At 37.2% G+C, this 15,323-nt stretch overlaps 4 protein-coding genes across 12 annotated transcripts; 3 read left to right on the top strand and 1 right to left on the bottom strand.

Annotated features, from left to right (window-relative positions):
* The first annotated feature begins 64 nt into the window (after window positions 1-64).
* LOC104735971 (SMR domain-containing protein At5g58720-like) lies at window positions 65-4,449 on the top strand. 4 transcript variants are annotated; one of them, XR_015570992.1, is made up of 14 exons: window positions 65-320; window positions 853-1,046; window positions 1,145-1,262; window positions 1,349-2,269; window positions 2,396-2,482; window positions 2,573-2,640; window positions 2,743-2,969; window positions 3,050-3,133; window positions 3,223-3,299; window positions 3,373-3,429; window positions 3,517-3,584; window positions 3,670-3,776; window positions 3,883-3,953; window positions 4,092-4,449. XR_015570992.1 is itself a non-coding variant. In XM_010455877.3 (13 exons), exons 4-13 carry the CDS (start codon window positions 1,976-1,978, stop codon window positions 4,212-4,214), a joined length of 1,179 nt encoding a protein of 392 aa, XP_010454179.1. In that variant the 5' UTR covers window positions 65-333; window positions 853-1,046; window positions 1,145-1,262; window positions 1,349-1,975; the 3' UTR covers window positions 4,215-4,449. The 4 variants fall into 4 exon arrangements, 2 of the variants coding, with proteins under 2 accessions (XP_010454179.1, XP_087327850.1); XM_010455877.3 differs by lacking the exon at window positions 3,050-3,133 and having other exon boundaries at window positions 65-333; XM_087471724.1 differs by lacking the exon at window positions 3,050-3,133 and having other exon boundaries at window positions 155-320.
* Window positions 4,450-4,569: 120 nt separating this feature from the next.
* Window positions 4,570-6,714, bottom strand: LOC104735945 (peptidyl-prolyl cis-trans isomerase CYP20-1). The gene is made up of 6 exons (XM_010455842.3): window positions 6,309-6,714; window positions 5,676-5,754; window positions 5,486-5,557; window positions 5,183-5,365; window positions 5,011-5,086; window positions 4,570-4,850 (listed from the first exon to the last, which is right to left on the bottom strand). Exons 1-6 carry the CDS (start codon window positions 6,372-6,374, stop codon window positions 4,712-4,714), a joined length of 615 nt encoding a protein of 204 aa, XP_010454144.1. The 5' UTR covers window positions 6,375-6,714; the 3' UTR covers window positions 4,570-4,711.
* Window positions 6,715-8,088: 1,374 nt separating this feature from the next.
* Window positions 8,089-11,796, top strand: LOC104735923 (phosphoinositide phospholipase C 4). Of its 6 annotated transcripts, none has more exons than XM_087471697.1 (11): window positions 8,142-8,186; window positions 8,504-8,642; window positions 8,753-9,044; window positions 9,573-9,766; window positions 9,859-9,994; window positions 10,094-10,333; window positions 10,430-10,668; window positions 10,755-10,872; window positions 10,957-11,109; window positions 11,192-11,278; window positions 11,366-11,796. In XM_087471697.1, exons 3-11 carry the CDS (start codon window positions 8,763-8,765, stop codon window positions 11,657-11,659), a joined length of 1,743 nt encoding a protein of 580 aa, XP_087327823.1. In that variant the 5' UTR covers window positions 8,142-8,186; window positions 8,504-8,642; window positions 8,753-8,762; the 3' UTR covers window positions 11,660-11,796. The 6 variants fall into 6 exon arrangements, with proteins under 6 accessions (XP_087327816.1, XP_087327823.1, XP_087327819.1 ...); XM_087471693.1 differs by lacking the exon at window positions 8,142-8,186 and adding an exon at window positions 8,195-8,344; XM_087471690.1 differs by having other exon boundaries at window positions 8,089-8,186; window positions 8,504-9,044.
* On the top strand, window positions 11,775-15,310 carry LOC104735911 (phosphoinositide phospholipase C 5). Its single transcript, XM_087471701.1, has 9 exons — window positions 11,775-12,601; window positions 12,695-13,144; window positions 13,229-13,425; window positions 13,515-13,650; window positions 13,727-13,933; window positions 14,019-14,245; window positions 14,334-14,451; window positions 14,540-14,779; window positions 14,874-15,310. The coding sequence occupies exons 2-9, from the start codon at window positions 12,818-12,820 to the stop codon at window positions 15,165-15,167; spliced, it is 1,746 nt and encodes a 581-aa protein (XP_087327827.1). The 5' UTR covers window positions 11,775-12,601; window positions 12,695-12,817; the 3' UTR covers window positions 15,168-15,310.
* The last annotated feature ends 13 nt before the right edge of the window (window positions 15,311-15,323 follow it).

Below are 15,323 nucleotides of genomic sequence, written 5' to 3'. Positions count from 1 at the left end.
TTGGTCTAATTAGGGGTTGCATAAACAACTATAAATTCTAAGAAGGTAGAGTGTAGGATATGCTAGGTTCACAAGTCAAAAACATTGGTGCATCAGACAGACATAAATTATACTATGTTTTATAGTAGCTGGAACAGTAGAATCATTCATAAGTAACTAAGAGAGTTGTTTTAAAACAAAAGTCATCAAGCACTAAATCTCACACATTAATGGAGAATCAGAAGATTTAGGAGAGTTGAGTTACAGAGGAAGCTCACCACTGTCCACAATCACAACTTTACTCTTGGGAGTTACAGAGGAAGCTCACCATCGCCGATCAGGTTTCAACCTCAGGTCTAACTCTTCTTTTTATTTTCATTTCCTGGGAAAATGGGAGGAAAAAAGTATGGATTTCTGGGATTGATTGTGATGAAGATTGACAAAGAAAGTTTTAGAGTTCTGTTGATTTTACCGGAAAGTCTCTGAATTTTTTTTTTGGGTTTTGTTTCTCTCTCATAGAGCTATTTGACTCATTTTGCCATTTTTCTGGCCTAAATTAGTTTTGATCATTCATCCATCATATATAGCAAAAGCCCCTCTTTTGGTAGCTTCTTAGTGCCTATGAGTCATTTAATGGGGTTCGTGGTGTACTCTGCTGCTGAAACTCAAGTTTCTGACTGTTTGATTCACTTGTCTAAATTTAGAATTTTCCATTTTGGATACTAAGTTTCTATTTTAGAAGTTGTTTACTGCTGGATATCTTTTTAGCTCCTCTCTAGCCTAGAAGATTCAGGAATCAAAATAGAAATATCAATTCTTCAGTGATAAGTGGAGATGTGGTTGGTTTTAACTATTGTTGGCTTATTATTTCAGGTCCATCACAACATGGATGCTCCTCTGTCACATTACTTTATATACACAGGCCACAATTCTTACTTAACTGGAAATCAGCTCAGTAGCAACTGCAGTGACCTTCCAATTGCAGATGCATTAAGACGAGGCGTGAGGGTTGTTGAGTTGGATCTTTGGCCACGTGGTACTGATGATGTCTGTGTTAAGCATGGAAGGTATGTATATATCACTTGCTAAATAAGCACTATATATAGCTAGTGTTTGCATCTTGTATCTTCAAGTTAATAATTTTAGAACCCTCACTATTGAGCAGATTGTTTCAGAAGAACTTCCTGAGGATATATCCGAAAGGCACAAGGTTTAACTCTTCAAACTATAAACCTCAGATTGGTTGGATGAGCGGAGCTCGAATGATTGCATTCAACATGCAGGTCTGTCTCAAATCCTCAGTCCCTGAATCATCATCTGAGTTGTACTGTGATGAAGCTAAATAATAACTGAATGCATAAAAATGTAGGGGTATGTTGCGTCGGAAATCTTGTAACTGCTGCCATGGTGGTGGTGCTTGCACGAAAATTAGTGTAGGCTCTCAAATGCTCTAGAGTCAGCTTCGTCTTACTCTTTAGGAATCACCGAATCACAGGTACGTATCCACCGTTCCCACATCAGTCACCTTTACCTTCCGGGGGAATCTTCAAACATCCATCAACGGTCGGACTAGACTAGTTCCCGTCGCAACCTACTAGAGAAGATCATCTTCTGACAATAGAGAAGCATCTACCTTCATCGTTCACCTTATCAAGAAAACAGAAAGTCCCTTTTTTGTTGCTCCCTTCCCGTTTTAACCCACCCGCTAATTTAGACCTTTCTGACCGCAAGTCCAGCTCAGCCACGACTTGAAAACATGGTCGATGGTACCTTATCATGCCATGGTACTAGAAAGCCCTAAAAGTGGTATCATTGTTTGTAAGAGTCGTTAAGTACGTATGATGGAGACCAACACACATATTATATGTGACATATACATTAACCAATTAATTAAAAGGATATTAACCAAATTAATTAAGTGGAAGTCGTGGCAAAAAATAACAGGGGCAAAATTGTCATTGCGCATAGGATATTTTCACTATAAATATAAACTCGTATGCATCTTGGATTTATTTCCCTAGTTAGCCGCAAAACGTCTTCCTTTTTGCGAAGATTTGACGATAGATGGTTTAAGGGAAAGAAGCATACAGGGATGGTTTCTTCTGTGATTGCCAAGGATTATTTGAAGCCTAAACCTGTGCGGAAAGAGCTTCCTGTGGTTGAACGTTATAAAGAGCTCTGTGGCAACGGGAAAAAAGCTGCCGATAGAGAGAAAGCTGAACAGTTTCTTAATTCAATGCTTGGTGATGATTGTAAACTTAACATGGCTGTTGTTAGAGATGTGGACATGGTAAGCAGATTGTCTTCAACGTTACATGTTAAGTATTTGGAGTATATTGACAGGAAAGGCCCTGCCAATATATGCTGACAATTGCCCGAACGTTTATTGTGAAGTTTAACTTTGTTTTCTTCTTAGGCTTTGAATGTCTTACTTGACATGTCTTCTTCATCAACTGATGATTCATTGAGTGGTAAATCTTTCGGCATAGGAGTCAGCAATAGTGTAAGTGATTGGTTTTCTTCACACATCTGTTTATTTTGTTTTCCTCCTACACAATAGAATAAAGTGCATTCTCCTGACATTGTTTAACAGCTGGCAGAGACATCTTTTGATACTGATACTTCTGAAAGTGAACTTTTCTGGGGAGGCTACAGTCGAAGGTACTCATGAGAAAGTCAAAACTAACTATAGAATTGCTTTAACTCAACTTTGTGGAAGAGGTCAAAACGAAACATGTGGCCTGTTTTCTTTTCTTATGGTAGGAATTACGCAAAAGTTCTCACGAGTTCGGAAGATCCTTTTGCAACTAGCCAAGGAAGTGATGAGCTTGGTCTGCCACAGAAAGTGTTGGATTCTCTGTTCAACATCCGCCAGAGTCCTAAACACGAACCAAAGACAATGAGTTGGAGGAATGTGGCAAAGAAAATGCAGTCTCTTGGTATCGATGCTTCTTCATCTAGTGGGGAAGAGACCCGGCCTAATACGTTCGGTATATTACTATGGTTTCTTGATTATAGTATTTGTGTATATGGCTGGAAATAGCAGGCTCATTTTGCTATGAGTTTGCAGGCTCTGAGCTTCTGATGTATGTTGTTTTACCCGATGAAACACTTGGCAATTTTTGCTATGGTGACATTGGCAAAAGCATCTGAGGTCTCGACTGCTTGTTTGTGTTGCAACTCTTGAATATATCTTTCTTACTCATGATTTGCATTACTGGTCAATCAATACATGTGTTGCAGTGAAGGATGACGGATATCATGAACTTAGAAAAGATGCAACTGACCAGTGGAATGTTACAAAGTCCTACTATCAAAAAGTAAGTTTTACTTGCTTACATATATCTGGCTCTGGTAGACTCCTCAATTAATGCAGTTATCACTTGGTTGAAGGCTGCCGAAGTATATTCGAAAGGAGGGAGGGCTTATGCGGCTTACCTTGCTGATAAGGTGCATATCACGGTCTATATATCATTGCTATTGTAGCATTTTTTTTTTTTGGAAGAATGAAAAAAACTTGTGTCTTTATTTTTATAGGGGAGAGTGGCATCTAAATTAGCACAACGGGCTGATGAGAGGGCAAGCCAAGATATATTTGTTGCGAGGTTAGCTGTTATGAGGCATTATAGAAGTATGCTGACACGCTTTCACTTTTTGTTGTGGACTAAGGCATTGTTTATGACTGTGCAGAAACAAAGGTACAGAGAATGTGGAAACCATTGATCTGCATGGTCAGCATGTTAAACAAGCAATGAAACTACTGAAGCTACATCTCTTGTTTGGATCATATGTCCCTTGTAAGCTCTCACAAACTCAATTATAAGTCTTTTCTTCTTTAGTAGATCATCATCAGCTTCTCTTGTCATTCATAAAACCTCCTAACAATTGTGTGTAAACATCCAGCCATTCAGACACTGCGAGTGATCACAGGATGTGGGTCTTCTGGGTTTGGGAAGTCCAAGGTGAAACAATCGGTAAGTTTCTTCGACACCTTTTTCATTTTAACTCTAGAACCAATATACATTAAGGGTATGGAAACTTGGTTGATTGTGTGCACGGAAACAAGAATTTAATATGGCAGTCATTGTATATGGTTATTTATGGATGATCAGGTGGTAAAGCTGCTAGAAAGAGAAGGAGTTAGGTATTGTGAAGAGAACAGAGGGACATTGCTGATTAAGCTTGACGGATGTAGTAGGGAGTTCAGTTTCTTAGACACAGAGAGCGGACTATGAATAAGTGAATACGAAATCTGAAGTCAGGTTTTTAGGCTTTTAGCCTTAGAGATCTTTTTATGTCTATTTGTCTATATCTGTTATGTGTTATCTGCTACTACTAGCTCTGTTTGTTTAAGAAGTAAATGTTACGCAAAAATTCGCTTGCTTAATTCTCCTTTCCGGATTTCACGTTTTCTAAGTTACGAAAAGACTTTGTCTGACACAGACAGAAATGTATATTTTTCGTAAACTCTTCTTTGGTCTAATTAGGGGTTTGCATAATATAATTATCATGCAACTTCTATAAAATCTAAGAAGGTATAGTGTAGGATTTGCTAGGGTCAAAAAGTGAAAAACATTTGTGCATCAGATAGACATAAATTATACTATGTTTTATGGTAACTGGAACAGTAGAATCATTCATAAGTAACTAAAAGAGTTGTTTTTTTAACAAAAGTCATCAAGCACTTAGCTCACACATTAATGGAGAATCAAACGATCTAGAAGAGTTTGAGTTACAGAGGATGCTCACCACTGTCCACAATCACAACTTTACTCTTGGGAGTTCCGCTCTGATTTCCTTCAGCTTCAACTTTGTAGACAACATCCATTCCCGTCACTACCTTCCCGAACACTACATGCCTCCCGTCCAACCTGCATAAAGTCCCAAGCTTTCTTATCAGAAGACAGAAACCACATATCGAGAATTCTATTCCGAAATTGAAACTCATAATCAAACAACTGGAAAGTAAAAGAACTGAAAGATCAAGAAGGTAGCTTTATGTGTTTAAAATTCGGCTGATTCAGTACTCACCAGCTGGTTGTGACAGTTGTGATGAAAAACTGTGATCCATTGGTGTCTTGGCCAGCGTTTGCCATTGATAGGAACCCTGAGAAAAAGGAAAACAATTGATCAGGTTTAAAACCTCACACAGGTAAAAGAGTCAGATAAAAACGTATACATAGAATACTGAAGAAGTTCTCACCTGGACCAGTATGCTTTAGCTTGAAGTTCTCATCAGCAAACGTCTCACCATAGATAGATTCTCCTCCCATTCCATTTCCATGAGTAAAGTCACCTCCTTGAAGCATAAAGCTTGGTATGATCCTATGGAATGAACTACCCTTGTAATGGAGAGCCTTTCCTTTCTTACCTATTCCTTTCTCCCCTGTGAGTAAAACAGTTTACGTAAGCTTTCATATCAAGGTAGGTAGATAAACTGATGTGCTATGTTATGATGGTCGAAAAAAAGTTATTTTGAGTTTGAGGAATATTTTGAGTTTGTTACCCGTGCATAGAGCTCGGAAATTCTCGACAGTTTTGGGAACTGTCTTGCCAAATAGACCCATGACAATACGACCTGGAAAAAAAAATCATCAATTGGTTTGAGATGTCTTCAGGGGAAATATATAGCGCGAGAAGTAATTGCACCAACATGAATGGATCATAAAAAATTAACTTAGGAAACGAGGTCATACCTGCTGCTTTCCCATCAATTTCAACATCGAAGTAAACCTTGTGTGTGATCTCCTTCAAGTTTTCCTTGGATTTTTTGGCCTGAAACATAAAAGCAAACATCCAGAGAAGAGATCAATGTAAATACGCTAGCAAGTAGAAGCAGTTTCATAATATTAACATCATTCCAACACATATGGACACACATTAGGCGCACATGATGCACAACTAGCTTTCTCAAATACAATACCAATTCGATGATGTTGAATCTCTCTAAATCACATCTTAAGGACCAAATTCAGAATTTCGGAATAAACATATATGGTTGATCCAATTTCCTGAATCTCTTACGTCCCGTAATTGCAACCGTAGGCAAAAAATTTGGAAAACTAACCCGATTCACATCTCAAACACACTACATACAGATCGCGATGAGAGTTTAAAGGTTCATTCACTCATCGTACAAAAATGAGATGCTGATACGAATCTCAGAAAGGTGTCATGATAATCAAACACACAAAATCAACATTCAGACAAAATTTGCGATAAATCGCACTCAGTTTGATATAGATCGTGCAAATTCTAAGAACTCAATCGAAAACATTTGCTGCAAACTATAGAATAGTGAGAAGGCACGACACAAAAGATAAAAGTACCTGAATAGCGCTTAGGGTACCAAGAAGAAGAAGACTCCATAGAAGTAGGGTCACTGAGCTCGCCATCGTCGCACCGTGCTTAGTGGTTTCTCCTGACGACTGACTCCCCCCTTCTTTATTTCCCCACCAAACACCACGTAGAATATCCGATTAGATCTTACCACGTGGCTATTTCGACATATAATTGTACTTGGGCCTCGGATTCTTTGAGAATCGTAATGGGCTGGGGCGCTGGGCTAATGAGTTGTTTGTTACAGCCCATTAATCGATCAACGTGAAAGATTTTTAGAGGAGTGTATCGAAGCTATGATTTTGGAAGATTTGATGAGATTTAGAAAATTTGGAATTTTGAAAGATTTTAGGGAAGTTGATATGATTTATTGTAAAATTCTTTCAAATCCCACATAAAATCATGAGATTTGGATATCTTTATTTTTAACTAAACAAATCCCACCTAAATCCTCCAGAATCTCAGAAATCATTAAAATCCAAATCCACAAACTATTTTGAATAACAGTAGATTTTAAAGTATATTTTTAAATCATCAGTTTAATAACAGTGGATTTTAATAGACTTTTTAAAATACATGATTGAATAACATAGGATTTGTAAGTTTCACACAAATCACTTAAAATGTCAAGTTGAATACACCCCCTTTATAATATTGTTGCTAACAATACAAAAACAGTGAAAACTTGGTAACCCTAAGGGAAGGTCGGGATGACTAAATCTGATACTCTGATAGTCTAATTTTTTAAATCAAAGATTCTAAGTCAATAAAGACTAAAACACCAAGACCATCATAAGGATTTCACATTGTACTTATGTTCCAGCTAATAATAATATTCTGGTTATATAACTTTAGAAAGTCGTCGTTATAATAAACATTAATAATGTCAGTTTCATTCAATTAAGCACGTTTCTGTTCACATTAACAATTTGACGTAGAATATTTAACTATTGTCAACTTTCCCTGTCCTAATCTTCCACTAAACACTTTCTTTTGGTAGATCAATTAATATACTTTGAAAGATTAGTACTTTTTTAACGACTAATATCATATCAATATGTCTCTTTTTAAGTGTTAGTTAGTAAAAAAGGGAGAGATAATTTTCATAACTTTTGTTTTTTGGCCTAAAAGTGGATTTTGGAAAGACAATAGACCTGCATCTGCACCACCATTATAAACCAACACTTCTTTCTTCCTTTTCTTTTGTCGCCTTGCTATTCGACATATCTATTATCTTGTTTTTTTTTTCTATTGGCCGACATCTGAAATCTGTTTTTTTTTCTTAATGATATTTACCTCTTTTTTTGTCTATTTTAACGTGAATATATATACATCATGTAAAAAACAATACAAATAATCCATGTAAATCAAATACAATGAAGTAAAAATTCCTCAAGAAAAGATGAAGACATATATATGTATTTATACTTTTTGGTCTTAAAGTGGCATCGTGAATAAATATAGGATATACCATGATGTTACGTTTTGGCCTAGCAGTAGCACTCTATCAGTTATATCAACAAGGACCAAGGTATACGAAACACAACGACTGACCGACATCGTATGTTGATAAAGAAAATCCATGATTCATGAACCTTTAAACTCTGGAGAGTGTAATCGTGCAGTTGATAGGATAGGTCATCATCATCATCCCTATACTTTTGAATCTTTTTGTATGGATAAGTCACAAAGTGCATTCGTGTTATCGTGTATGGTTACAAAACTTACAATAATAGACCCATAAATATCGGACTTTACTTCAATGGACGTATTACATACGTGTCGATAGCAGAAAAAAACAAAGACAAAACATAACACAACAAATGCGTTAAAGAGTTAGAGATCTGCATCGATCTGCCCCCACCAATGTAGTCCCAGTACTTTTTTTTCTTTTTTTTTTTCTTTGCTATTTCAACATATCTGAATATAGTTTTTCAAATTTGTGTTCACACTTCAACACTCAAAAAAAAAAATTTGATTATGGGAAAAACAATTAAACCCTTGGCGATATATATTCATTAATTAAGTACTATTTTTAGTTTTTTTACTCCATCCTTTAAATTAGTCAATTCTTTTCTTTCTCTGGGTTTAGAATTAACAACGACGATTATAAATTTCTTAGAGAAAAAAACAAGATTCGTCAGTAAACAAGTTTTTTGTTTTTGTTTTCTTGTGATGTGTTCAGGTGTGAGAGCGTGTAAGAGAGGTTTGACGAGGTTTTTTTTTTGCTTTCTCTGAAATGTTTACGACATTAAAAACACATTAAAATGAGAAGAACGATCTGAGAGTATTTATAAGTTAAAGATTCAGAGAACAAAAAAAAGGTATCACCTTTTCATATTCTTGGATCTGAACACGACGATACGTACACATACAGAGAGAGAGAGATGGAGGGAAAAAAAGATAGTTACAAATTCTGTCTGATCTTCACCAGGAAGTTCAGGATGACGGAGTCTGGTCCTGTCGATGACGTCAGAGCTGTGTTCGAGAAATATGCAGAGGGCGAGGCTCATATGTCGCCGGAGCAGTTACAGAAACTTATGGCGGAGGAAGGAGGAGGAGAAGGAGAAGAACGATCGACGAGTCTGGAGGAAGCGGAGAGGATCGTTGACGAGGTGCTTCGTCGTAGACACCACATTGCAAAGTTCACCAGACGAAACCTCACGCTCGATGATTTCAATTATTTTCTGTTTTCCACTGATCTTAATCCTCCCATCGCCGATCAGGTTTTAACTTCTGGTCAAACTCTCTTTTTTTTTTTTCCTGAGAAAATGGGAGAAACAAAGTTTGGATTTTTCGGAATCTGGGATTGATTTTGATAAAGATTGACAAAGAAAGTTTAAGACTTTTGTTGATTTTACCGGAAAGTCTCTGAATTTTTTTCTTTTTTTTTTTTTGGTAATCTTTCTCTCTCATAAAGCTATTTGACTCATTTTGCCATTTTCTGGCCTAAATTAGTTTTGATCATTCATCCATCATACATAGCAAAGCCCCTCTTTTGGTAGCTTTCTGTGCGTGTGGTCTGCTCTGCTGAGGAATCTGACTGTTTGATTCTTCACTTGTCTAAATTTAGAATTTTCCATTTTGGATACTAAGTTTCTATTTTAGAAGTTGCTTACTTTCTGGATATCTTTTAGCTCCTCTCTAGCCTATTATAAGATTCAGGAATCAGCATAGAAATATCAATTCTTCAGTGATAAGTGGAGGGAGATGTGGTTGGTTTTATTAACCATTGTTGGCTATTATTATTTCAGGTCCATCACAACATGGATGCTCCTCTGTCACATTACTTTATATATACAGGCCACAATTCTTACTTAACTGGAAACCAGCTCAGTAGCAACTGCAGTGACCTTCCCATTGCAGATGCATTAAGACGAGGCGTCAGGGTTGTTGAGTTGGATCTTTGGCCACGTGGTACTGATGATGTCTGTGTTAAGCATGGAAGGTATGTATACATTCACTTCGGGTCTTGTTTTTGTGTGGGGTTGGTTCTATGGACTGTTATTGTTTTGTTTCTCACTTTTATGGAAACTGCAGGACCTTGACGAAGGCGGTGAAATTGGGAAAATGTTTGGAATCCATTAAAGCTAATGCCTTTGCTACTTCAAAGTATCCTGTTATTATTACTCTTGAAGACCATCTCACGCCAAAACTTCAATTTAAAGTTGCCAAGGTTTTTCTTTTCTTTTCACCCTATATAGTCTTTAGACCTTAAAGTTCATGATTCCATCTGTGTATATATGAACGCCGCATAGTATTTGCTCTTCCGCAGATGATAACTCAGACATTTGGAGAAATGTTGTATTACCATGATGCTGAAAGTTGTCAAGAATTTCCTTCACCAGAAGACTTAAAGGGAAAGATTCTTATATCAACAAAACCTCCAAAAGAGTACTTAGAAGCTAACGATGGGAAGGAGAAAGATAATGGAGAGAAAGGTAAAGATTCAGATGAGGATGTATGGGGAAAAGAGCCAGAAGATCTTATTTCTACGCAATCCGAACTTGAGAAGGTGTGCTTCAACTGTAATACTAATTGAAGCAAAACCTCTAAGTATCATGTGTGTTGTTTAATAGTCCAATTCATACTGCTTTTTGATTACTTTCAGGTTACAAGCAGTATAAATGATCTCAGTCAAGATGATGAAGAAAGAGGCTCTTGTGAGTCTGATATGTCATGCCAATTACTAGCACCAGAATACAAGCGTCTTATTGCCATCCATGCAGGGAAGCCAAAAGGTGGCTTACGGATGGCTTTAAAAGTGGATCCAAATAAAATCAGGCGACTTAGTCTGAGTGAGCAATTACTGGAGAAAGCTGTAGCGACATATGGTACAGATGTTATCAGGTAATTGCTAAATAAGCACTATATAGCTAGTGTTTTGCTTCTTGTATCTTCAAGTTAATAATTTTAGAACCCTCACAATTGAGCAGATTCACTCAGAAGAACTTTCTGAGAATTTATCCGAAAGGCACAAGGTTTAACTCTTCAAACTATAAACCACAGATCGGTTGGATGAGCGGAGCCCAAATGATTGCATTCAACATGCAGGTCTGTCTCAAATCCTCAGTCCCTGAATCATCATCTGAGTTTTACTGTGATGAAACTAAATAATAACTGAATGCATAAATGTAGGGGCATGGTAGAGCATTATGGCTTATGGAAGGAATGTTTCGAGCAAATGGAGGGTGCGGTTATGTCAAAAAGCCAGATTTTCTTATGAATGTAGACCCTACTGGACAAAGTTTTTATCCCAAGGATAATTCTTCTCCAAAGAAAACTTTAAAGGTTAGGCAATAGAGTTTAAACATTTGTTGTTTCCTTCATATATGCCTTCCACACTTGCTTGCTTAACATTTACCAATCTCAGGTTAAAGTCTGTATGGGAGATGGATGGCTTCTAGACTTCAAGAAAACTCACTTTGATTCTTATTCTCCTCCAGATTTCTTCGTTAGAGTATGTGAACACCAATCTTGATTTATTTCCATTTTCCCTTATCTTGAATTCTTGATTGAAATAGAAACTTAACTTGGTCAAATACAGGTGGGTATTGCTGGAGCACCTGTTGATGAGGTGATGGAGAAAACAAAAATAGAGTATGATACATGGACACCCATTTGGAATAAGGAGTTCACATTCCCGTTAGCAGTTCCTGAACTTGCTCTGCTCCGTGTTGAAGTCCATGAGCACGACAATAATGAAAAAGATGATTTTGGAGGTCAAACTTGTTTACCAGTGTCCGAGTTAAGGCAAGGCATACGCGCTGTTCCACTCTTTAATCGAAAGGGAGTAAAATACAGCTCCACACGGCTTCTTATGCGCTTCGAGTTTGTCTGAGCCGCCAATTTTGGTGCGTGTATCCATCTAGATTTATATCTTTTATTTGATATGTTGTATGTTTATTATGTGTCTGATGCTTCTTGATTGAGGAATAAAATTGATCTTTACATGAGTAATATATAGATCTTCTGAAATTCCTGTCCTTTATGGTTTCTTCGTCTTGAGATGAAGTTTTGTTCAATAAGCACAAAAAACAAAGAACTCCTTATGAAAGTTATAGTAATATTAAGCATCTCTGATCTTATCTTAGAAACATAAACTCTTTATTCTTTTTCTGGATTTTGGTATTGGATAGCTTAAAGTAGTAATTTATACGCATGAGGACTTATATCAAAGAAGCTTCATATCTTTAGCTAAACTATTAGTTATTTAAGCCTTTGTCTCTCTGTTTGCTGCACTAAACACGTGAAATTCTGAAGTAGAGTATATATTCTGGAATCTTTTGTTGGTATATGAATCTCTTTATGCTAATTAATCAATTTTTTTAAGCGTTGCTTTATATTTAACAATCTAAAGGTATATATTCTTAATCCATAGACAAAGACCGCACCACCATATATGCTTACTAGTGAAGAAAGACAGATTCTTGATTCTATTTCATCTTTGGAGAGATTGGTAACTTACAGATGTTTTGAGATTCTTCAAAGACTTTAATGAGCGTTTTAACAGTGACTTGAAAGACTTTGCATACCGTGAAATGTGGGAAGGAAAGAAAGAAAAAATGAAAAGTATTGAGAAACCCAATCGTTGAATCCTTGAAGCTTCCCTCAGCTACATCATTATGCTTCTGGAATTAGATGCCATAATAATTGTTTAAGCTGGTTTTTTTGGAAAGTGAGGTTTTTCAACATGAGTCTCTTGGCTGGGAATATATGGAAAAGGAAGAGGAAAGCTAAGAGCACTGAGCAAAAAGAGCCATACCACTATAGTTATAATAAAGTATGTTCGAAAAAAGAACGATTTATATTTGATTTATGAGTATGAAGATCATGGCAAATATGCAGAACTGGCTATTTATTAACTAAACTGCAGGAACTTTTTGAAGAGAATCCAGGAGCTGAAAATATATAAATAGAGATTGGCTGGTGTGATTGTGAAGTATCTTGTCGCCTTTACTTGAGCTGAGACTTCAATTTGGGGATACAAAGACCTGGGATGAAGAAAGAAATGGGAAGATACAAAATGGGTTTGTGTTTCAGTGACAAGCTCAGGATGAACAGAGGATCCCCACCTCCGGATGTAGTGACAGCGTTTGTAGAGTATACTGAGGGAAGGAACCATCTGACGGCAGAGCAGCTATGTCGGTTCTTGGTTGAGGTGCAAGGCCAGACCGAGGTGTTGGTTTCAGATGCAGAGAAGATCATAGAAAGAATCACATGTGCAAGACATCATATCACTAAGTTTTTGAGGCATACGCTGAACCTTGATGACTTCTTCAGTTTCTTGTTTTCAGATGATATGAATCATCCAATTGATAGTAAGGTATTTTTTCTCTCCTGAGGACTGACGTCTTTCTTTCTCTTGCAACATGGAAAAAATTCAATCTTTGAGCTTTTGTTGATTCAGGTGCATCAAGACATGGAGTCTCCCTTGTCCCACTATTTCATTTACACAAGCCATAATTCGTATTTGACTGGGAATCAGATCAACAGTGAATGCAGTGATGTACCTCTCATTAAGGCATTAAAGAGAGGTGTTCGAGCTCTTGAACTTGATCTGTGGCCTAACTCTACTAAAGACGACATACTTGTTCTTCACGGCTGGTATGTCTTTGTGTTATTATGTATATTCCAAAGATCTATAGGTCGAAATTTTGTCGAACAAAGCAAAAGACTATGTTTACTGCTTTTAGGGCATGGACACCTCCAGTGGATCTGATCAAATGCTTGAGGTCTATTAAAGATCATGCCTTTTCTGCATCTGCATACCCTGTGATATTAACCTTGGAAGATCATTTGACCCCAGATCTTCAAGCCAAAGCAGCTGAGGTGCGTTCTTGATCTCACTGATGAATCATTGCCATGTTAGTTTCACAAGTTCTTAAAGATTTTGATTCTGCTGCAGATGATGAAAGAGGTATTCATGGATATGCTGTATTTTCCCGAGTCTGACGGTTTAAAAGAGTTCCCGTCACCAGAAGATCTCAAGTATAGAGTTGTTGTATCTACAAAGCCTCCTAAACGGAACTATGAAAAGGACAAGGATTCTGAGTCAGATGTATCAGGAAAGGCGTCATCAGATGTTTCAATAGACCGAGTAGATGATGAGAAGGTACTTCTGCATTTCAAATTTAGGAGTTTTAGTTTTCTCAGTGTCATCTTAAGTATCTCTCTTTTGCGTGCAATGACTTGTGTAGACCGAGGAAGAAACAAGCGAGGCTAAAAACGAAGAGGTAGGATTTGATAAAGAATCCAGCAACTTGGATTTCGTCACCTACAGTCGCCTGATAGCCATTCCTTCTGGAAATGCTAAAAATGGATTGAAGAAAGCACTTACTATTGATAATGGTGGAGTTAGACGGCTGAGTTTGAGGGAGCAGAAGTTCAAGAAAGCCACTGAAATATATGGAACCGAAGTCATGAAGTAAGTATAACATGCTATCAAAAAAGACAATAGATTTTGAGCTAGTTATATTGTTTCTTGCTCTAAGCTCACTACAATCATAATCTAGATTCACACAGAAGAATCTGTTGAGGATATATCCAAAGGCAACACGAGTAAATTCCTCCAACTACAGGCCCTACAACGGTTGGATGTACGGAGCTCAAATGGTTGCTTTCAACATGCAGGTTTGCAGTTTTTCTCAGGTCTTTTATAACCATCTGACCATTTATAATCTCAACACAACTAACACATCTTTGGTCTCAAAATTTTCAGGGCTACGGAAGAGCTCTGTGGATGATGCATGGTATGTTTAGAGGGAATGGTGGTTGCGGGTACGTGAAAAAACCGGATTTTATGATGAACAATGGTCTCGGTGGACAAGTGTTTGATCCGAAAGCGAAATTACCCGTAAAGACAACTCTGAAAGTAAAAGTATACATGGGAAAAGGATGGGACTCATGTTTCCAACGAACTTGTTTCAACACTTGGTCTTCTCCTAACTTCTACACAAGGGTAAGCAATGGTTCTGTTTACATAGTTGACTCTCTATTATGACTTGTTTTTTTATCTTTGTTTCATGTGGATTACACTGTATCTGTGAAACTAGGTGGGGATAACAGGAGTAAGAGCTGATAAGGTAATGAAGAAAACAAAGAAAGAAGACAACACTTGGGAGCCTTTCTGGGACGAGGAGTTTGCGTTTCAGCTAACAGCACCCGAGCTTGCCTTGCTCAGAATTGAAGTTCACGACTACAACATGCCAGAGAAGGATGATTTCTCAGGACAGACATGTTTGCCTGTAACAGAGCTGAGACAGGGCATACGTTCTGTTCCATTGTATGATCGCAAAGGCGAGAGACTAGTTTCAGTTACACTTCTCATGCGGTTTCAGTTTGTTTAAAAACAAAGCTTCCTTCCTTGTTATTATCATCCAAAGAGTTTGTACTTTTGTAGTTTAGTGGCTTTAACAAATCAGTGATCAAACTATAGATATAAAGCTTCTTCTACATTGCTCATAATTTATAGTGTTGACTTTTCGCTTAACCTTTTTAAAGTG

This window comes from Camelina sativa, chromosome 2, assembly GCF_030686135.1.
Source record: "Camelina sativa cultivar CO46 ecotype springtype chromosome 2, ASM3068613v1".
Taxonomy (NCBI): domain Eukaryota; kingdom Viridiplantae; phylum Streptophyta; class Magnoliopsida; order Brassicales; family Brassicaceae; genus Camelina; species Camelina sativa.
The sequence above is the reverse complement of the archived record's forward strand: the minus strand, read 5'-3'. Positions and strand labels throughout refer to the sequence as shown.

Coding starts and splice junctions, on each gene's coding strand:
- LOC104735971 (XM_010455877.3), top strand. CDS start 1,976: ATGCATCTTGGATTTATTTCCCTAGTTAGCCGCAAAACGTCTTCCTTT. Junction 3,300..3,372: donor CAAAGTCCTACTATCAAAAA/GTAAGTTTTACT, acceptor ACTTGGTTGAAG/GCTGCCGAAGTATATTCGAA. Junction 3,954..4,091: donor AGTCCAAGGTGAAACAATCG/GTAAGTTTCTTC, acceptor ATGGATGATCAG/GTGGTAAAGCTGCTAGAAAG.
- LOC104735945 (XM_010455842.3), bottom strand. CDS start 6,374: ATGGCGAGCTCAGTGACCCTACTTCTATGGAGTCTTCTTCTTCTTGGT. Junction 5,558..5,675: donor AATTGATGGGAAAGCAGCAG/GTATGACCTCGT, acceptor TTTTTTTTCCAG/GTCGTATTGTCATGGGTCTA. Junction 4,851..5,010: donor ACAACTGTCACAACCAGCTG/GTGAGTACTGAA, acceptor GACTTTATGCAG/GTTGGACGGGAGGCATGTAG.
- LOC104735923 (XM_087471690.1), top strand. CDS start 8,706: ATGGAGGGAAAAAAAGATAGTTACAAATTCTGTCTGATCTTCACCAGG. Junction 11,110..11,191: donor CTCCAAAGAAAACTTTAAAG/GTTAGGCAATAG, acceptor TACCAATCTCAG/GTTAAAGTCTGTATGGGAGA. Junction 11,279..11,365: donor CTCCAGATTTCTTCGTTAGA/GTATGTGAACAC, acceptor GGTCAAATACAG/GTGGGTATTGCTGGAGCACC.
- LOC104735911 (XM_087471701.1), top strand. CDS start 12,818: ATGAAGAAAGAAATGGGAAGATACAAAATGGGTTTGTGTTTCAGTGAC. Junction 13,651..13,726: donor TTCAAGCCAAAGCAGCTGAG/GTGCGTTCTTGA, acceptor ATTCTGCTGCAG/ATGATGAAAGAGGTATTCAT. Junction 14,780..14,873: donor CTCCTAACTTCTACACAAGG/GTAAGCAATGGT, acceptor CTGTGAAACTAG/GTGGGGATAACAGGAGTAAG.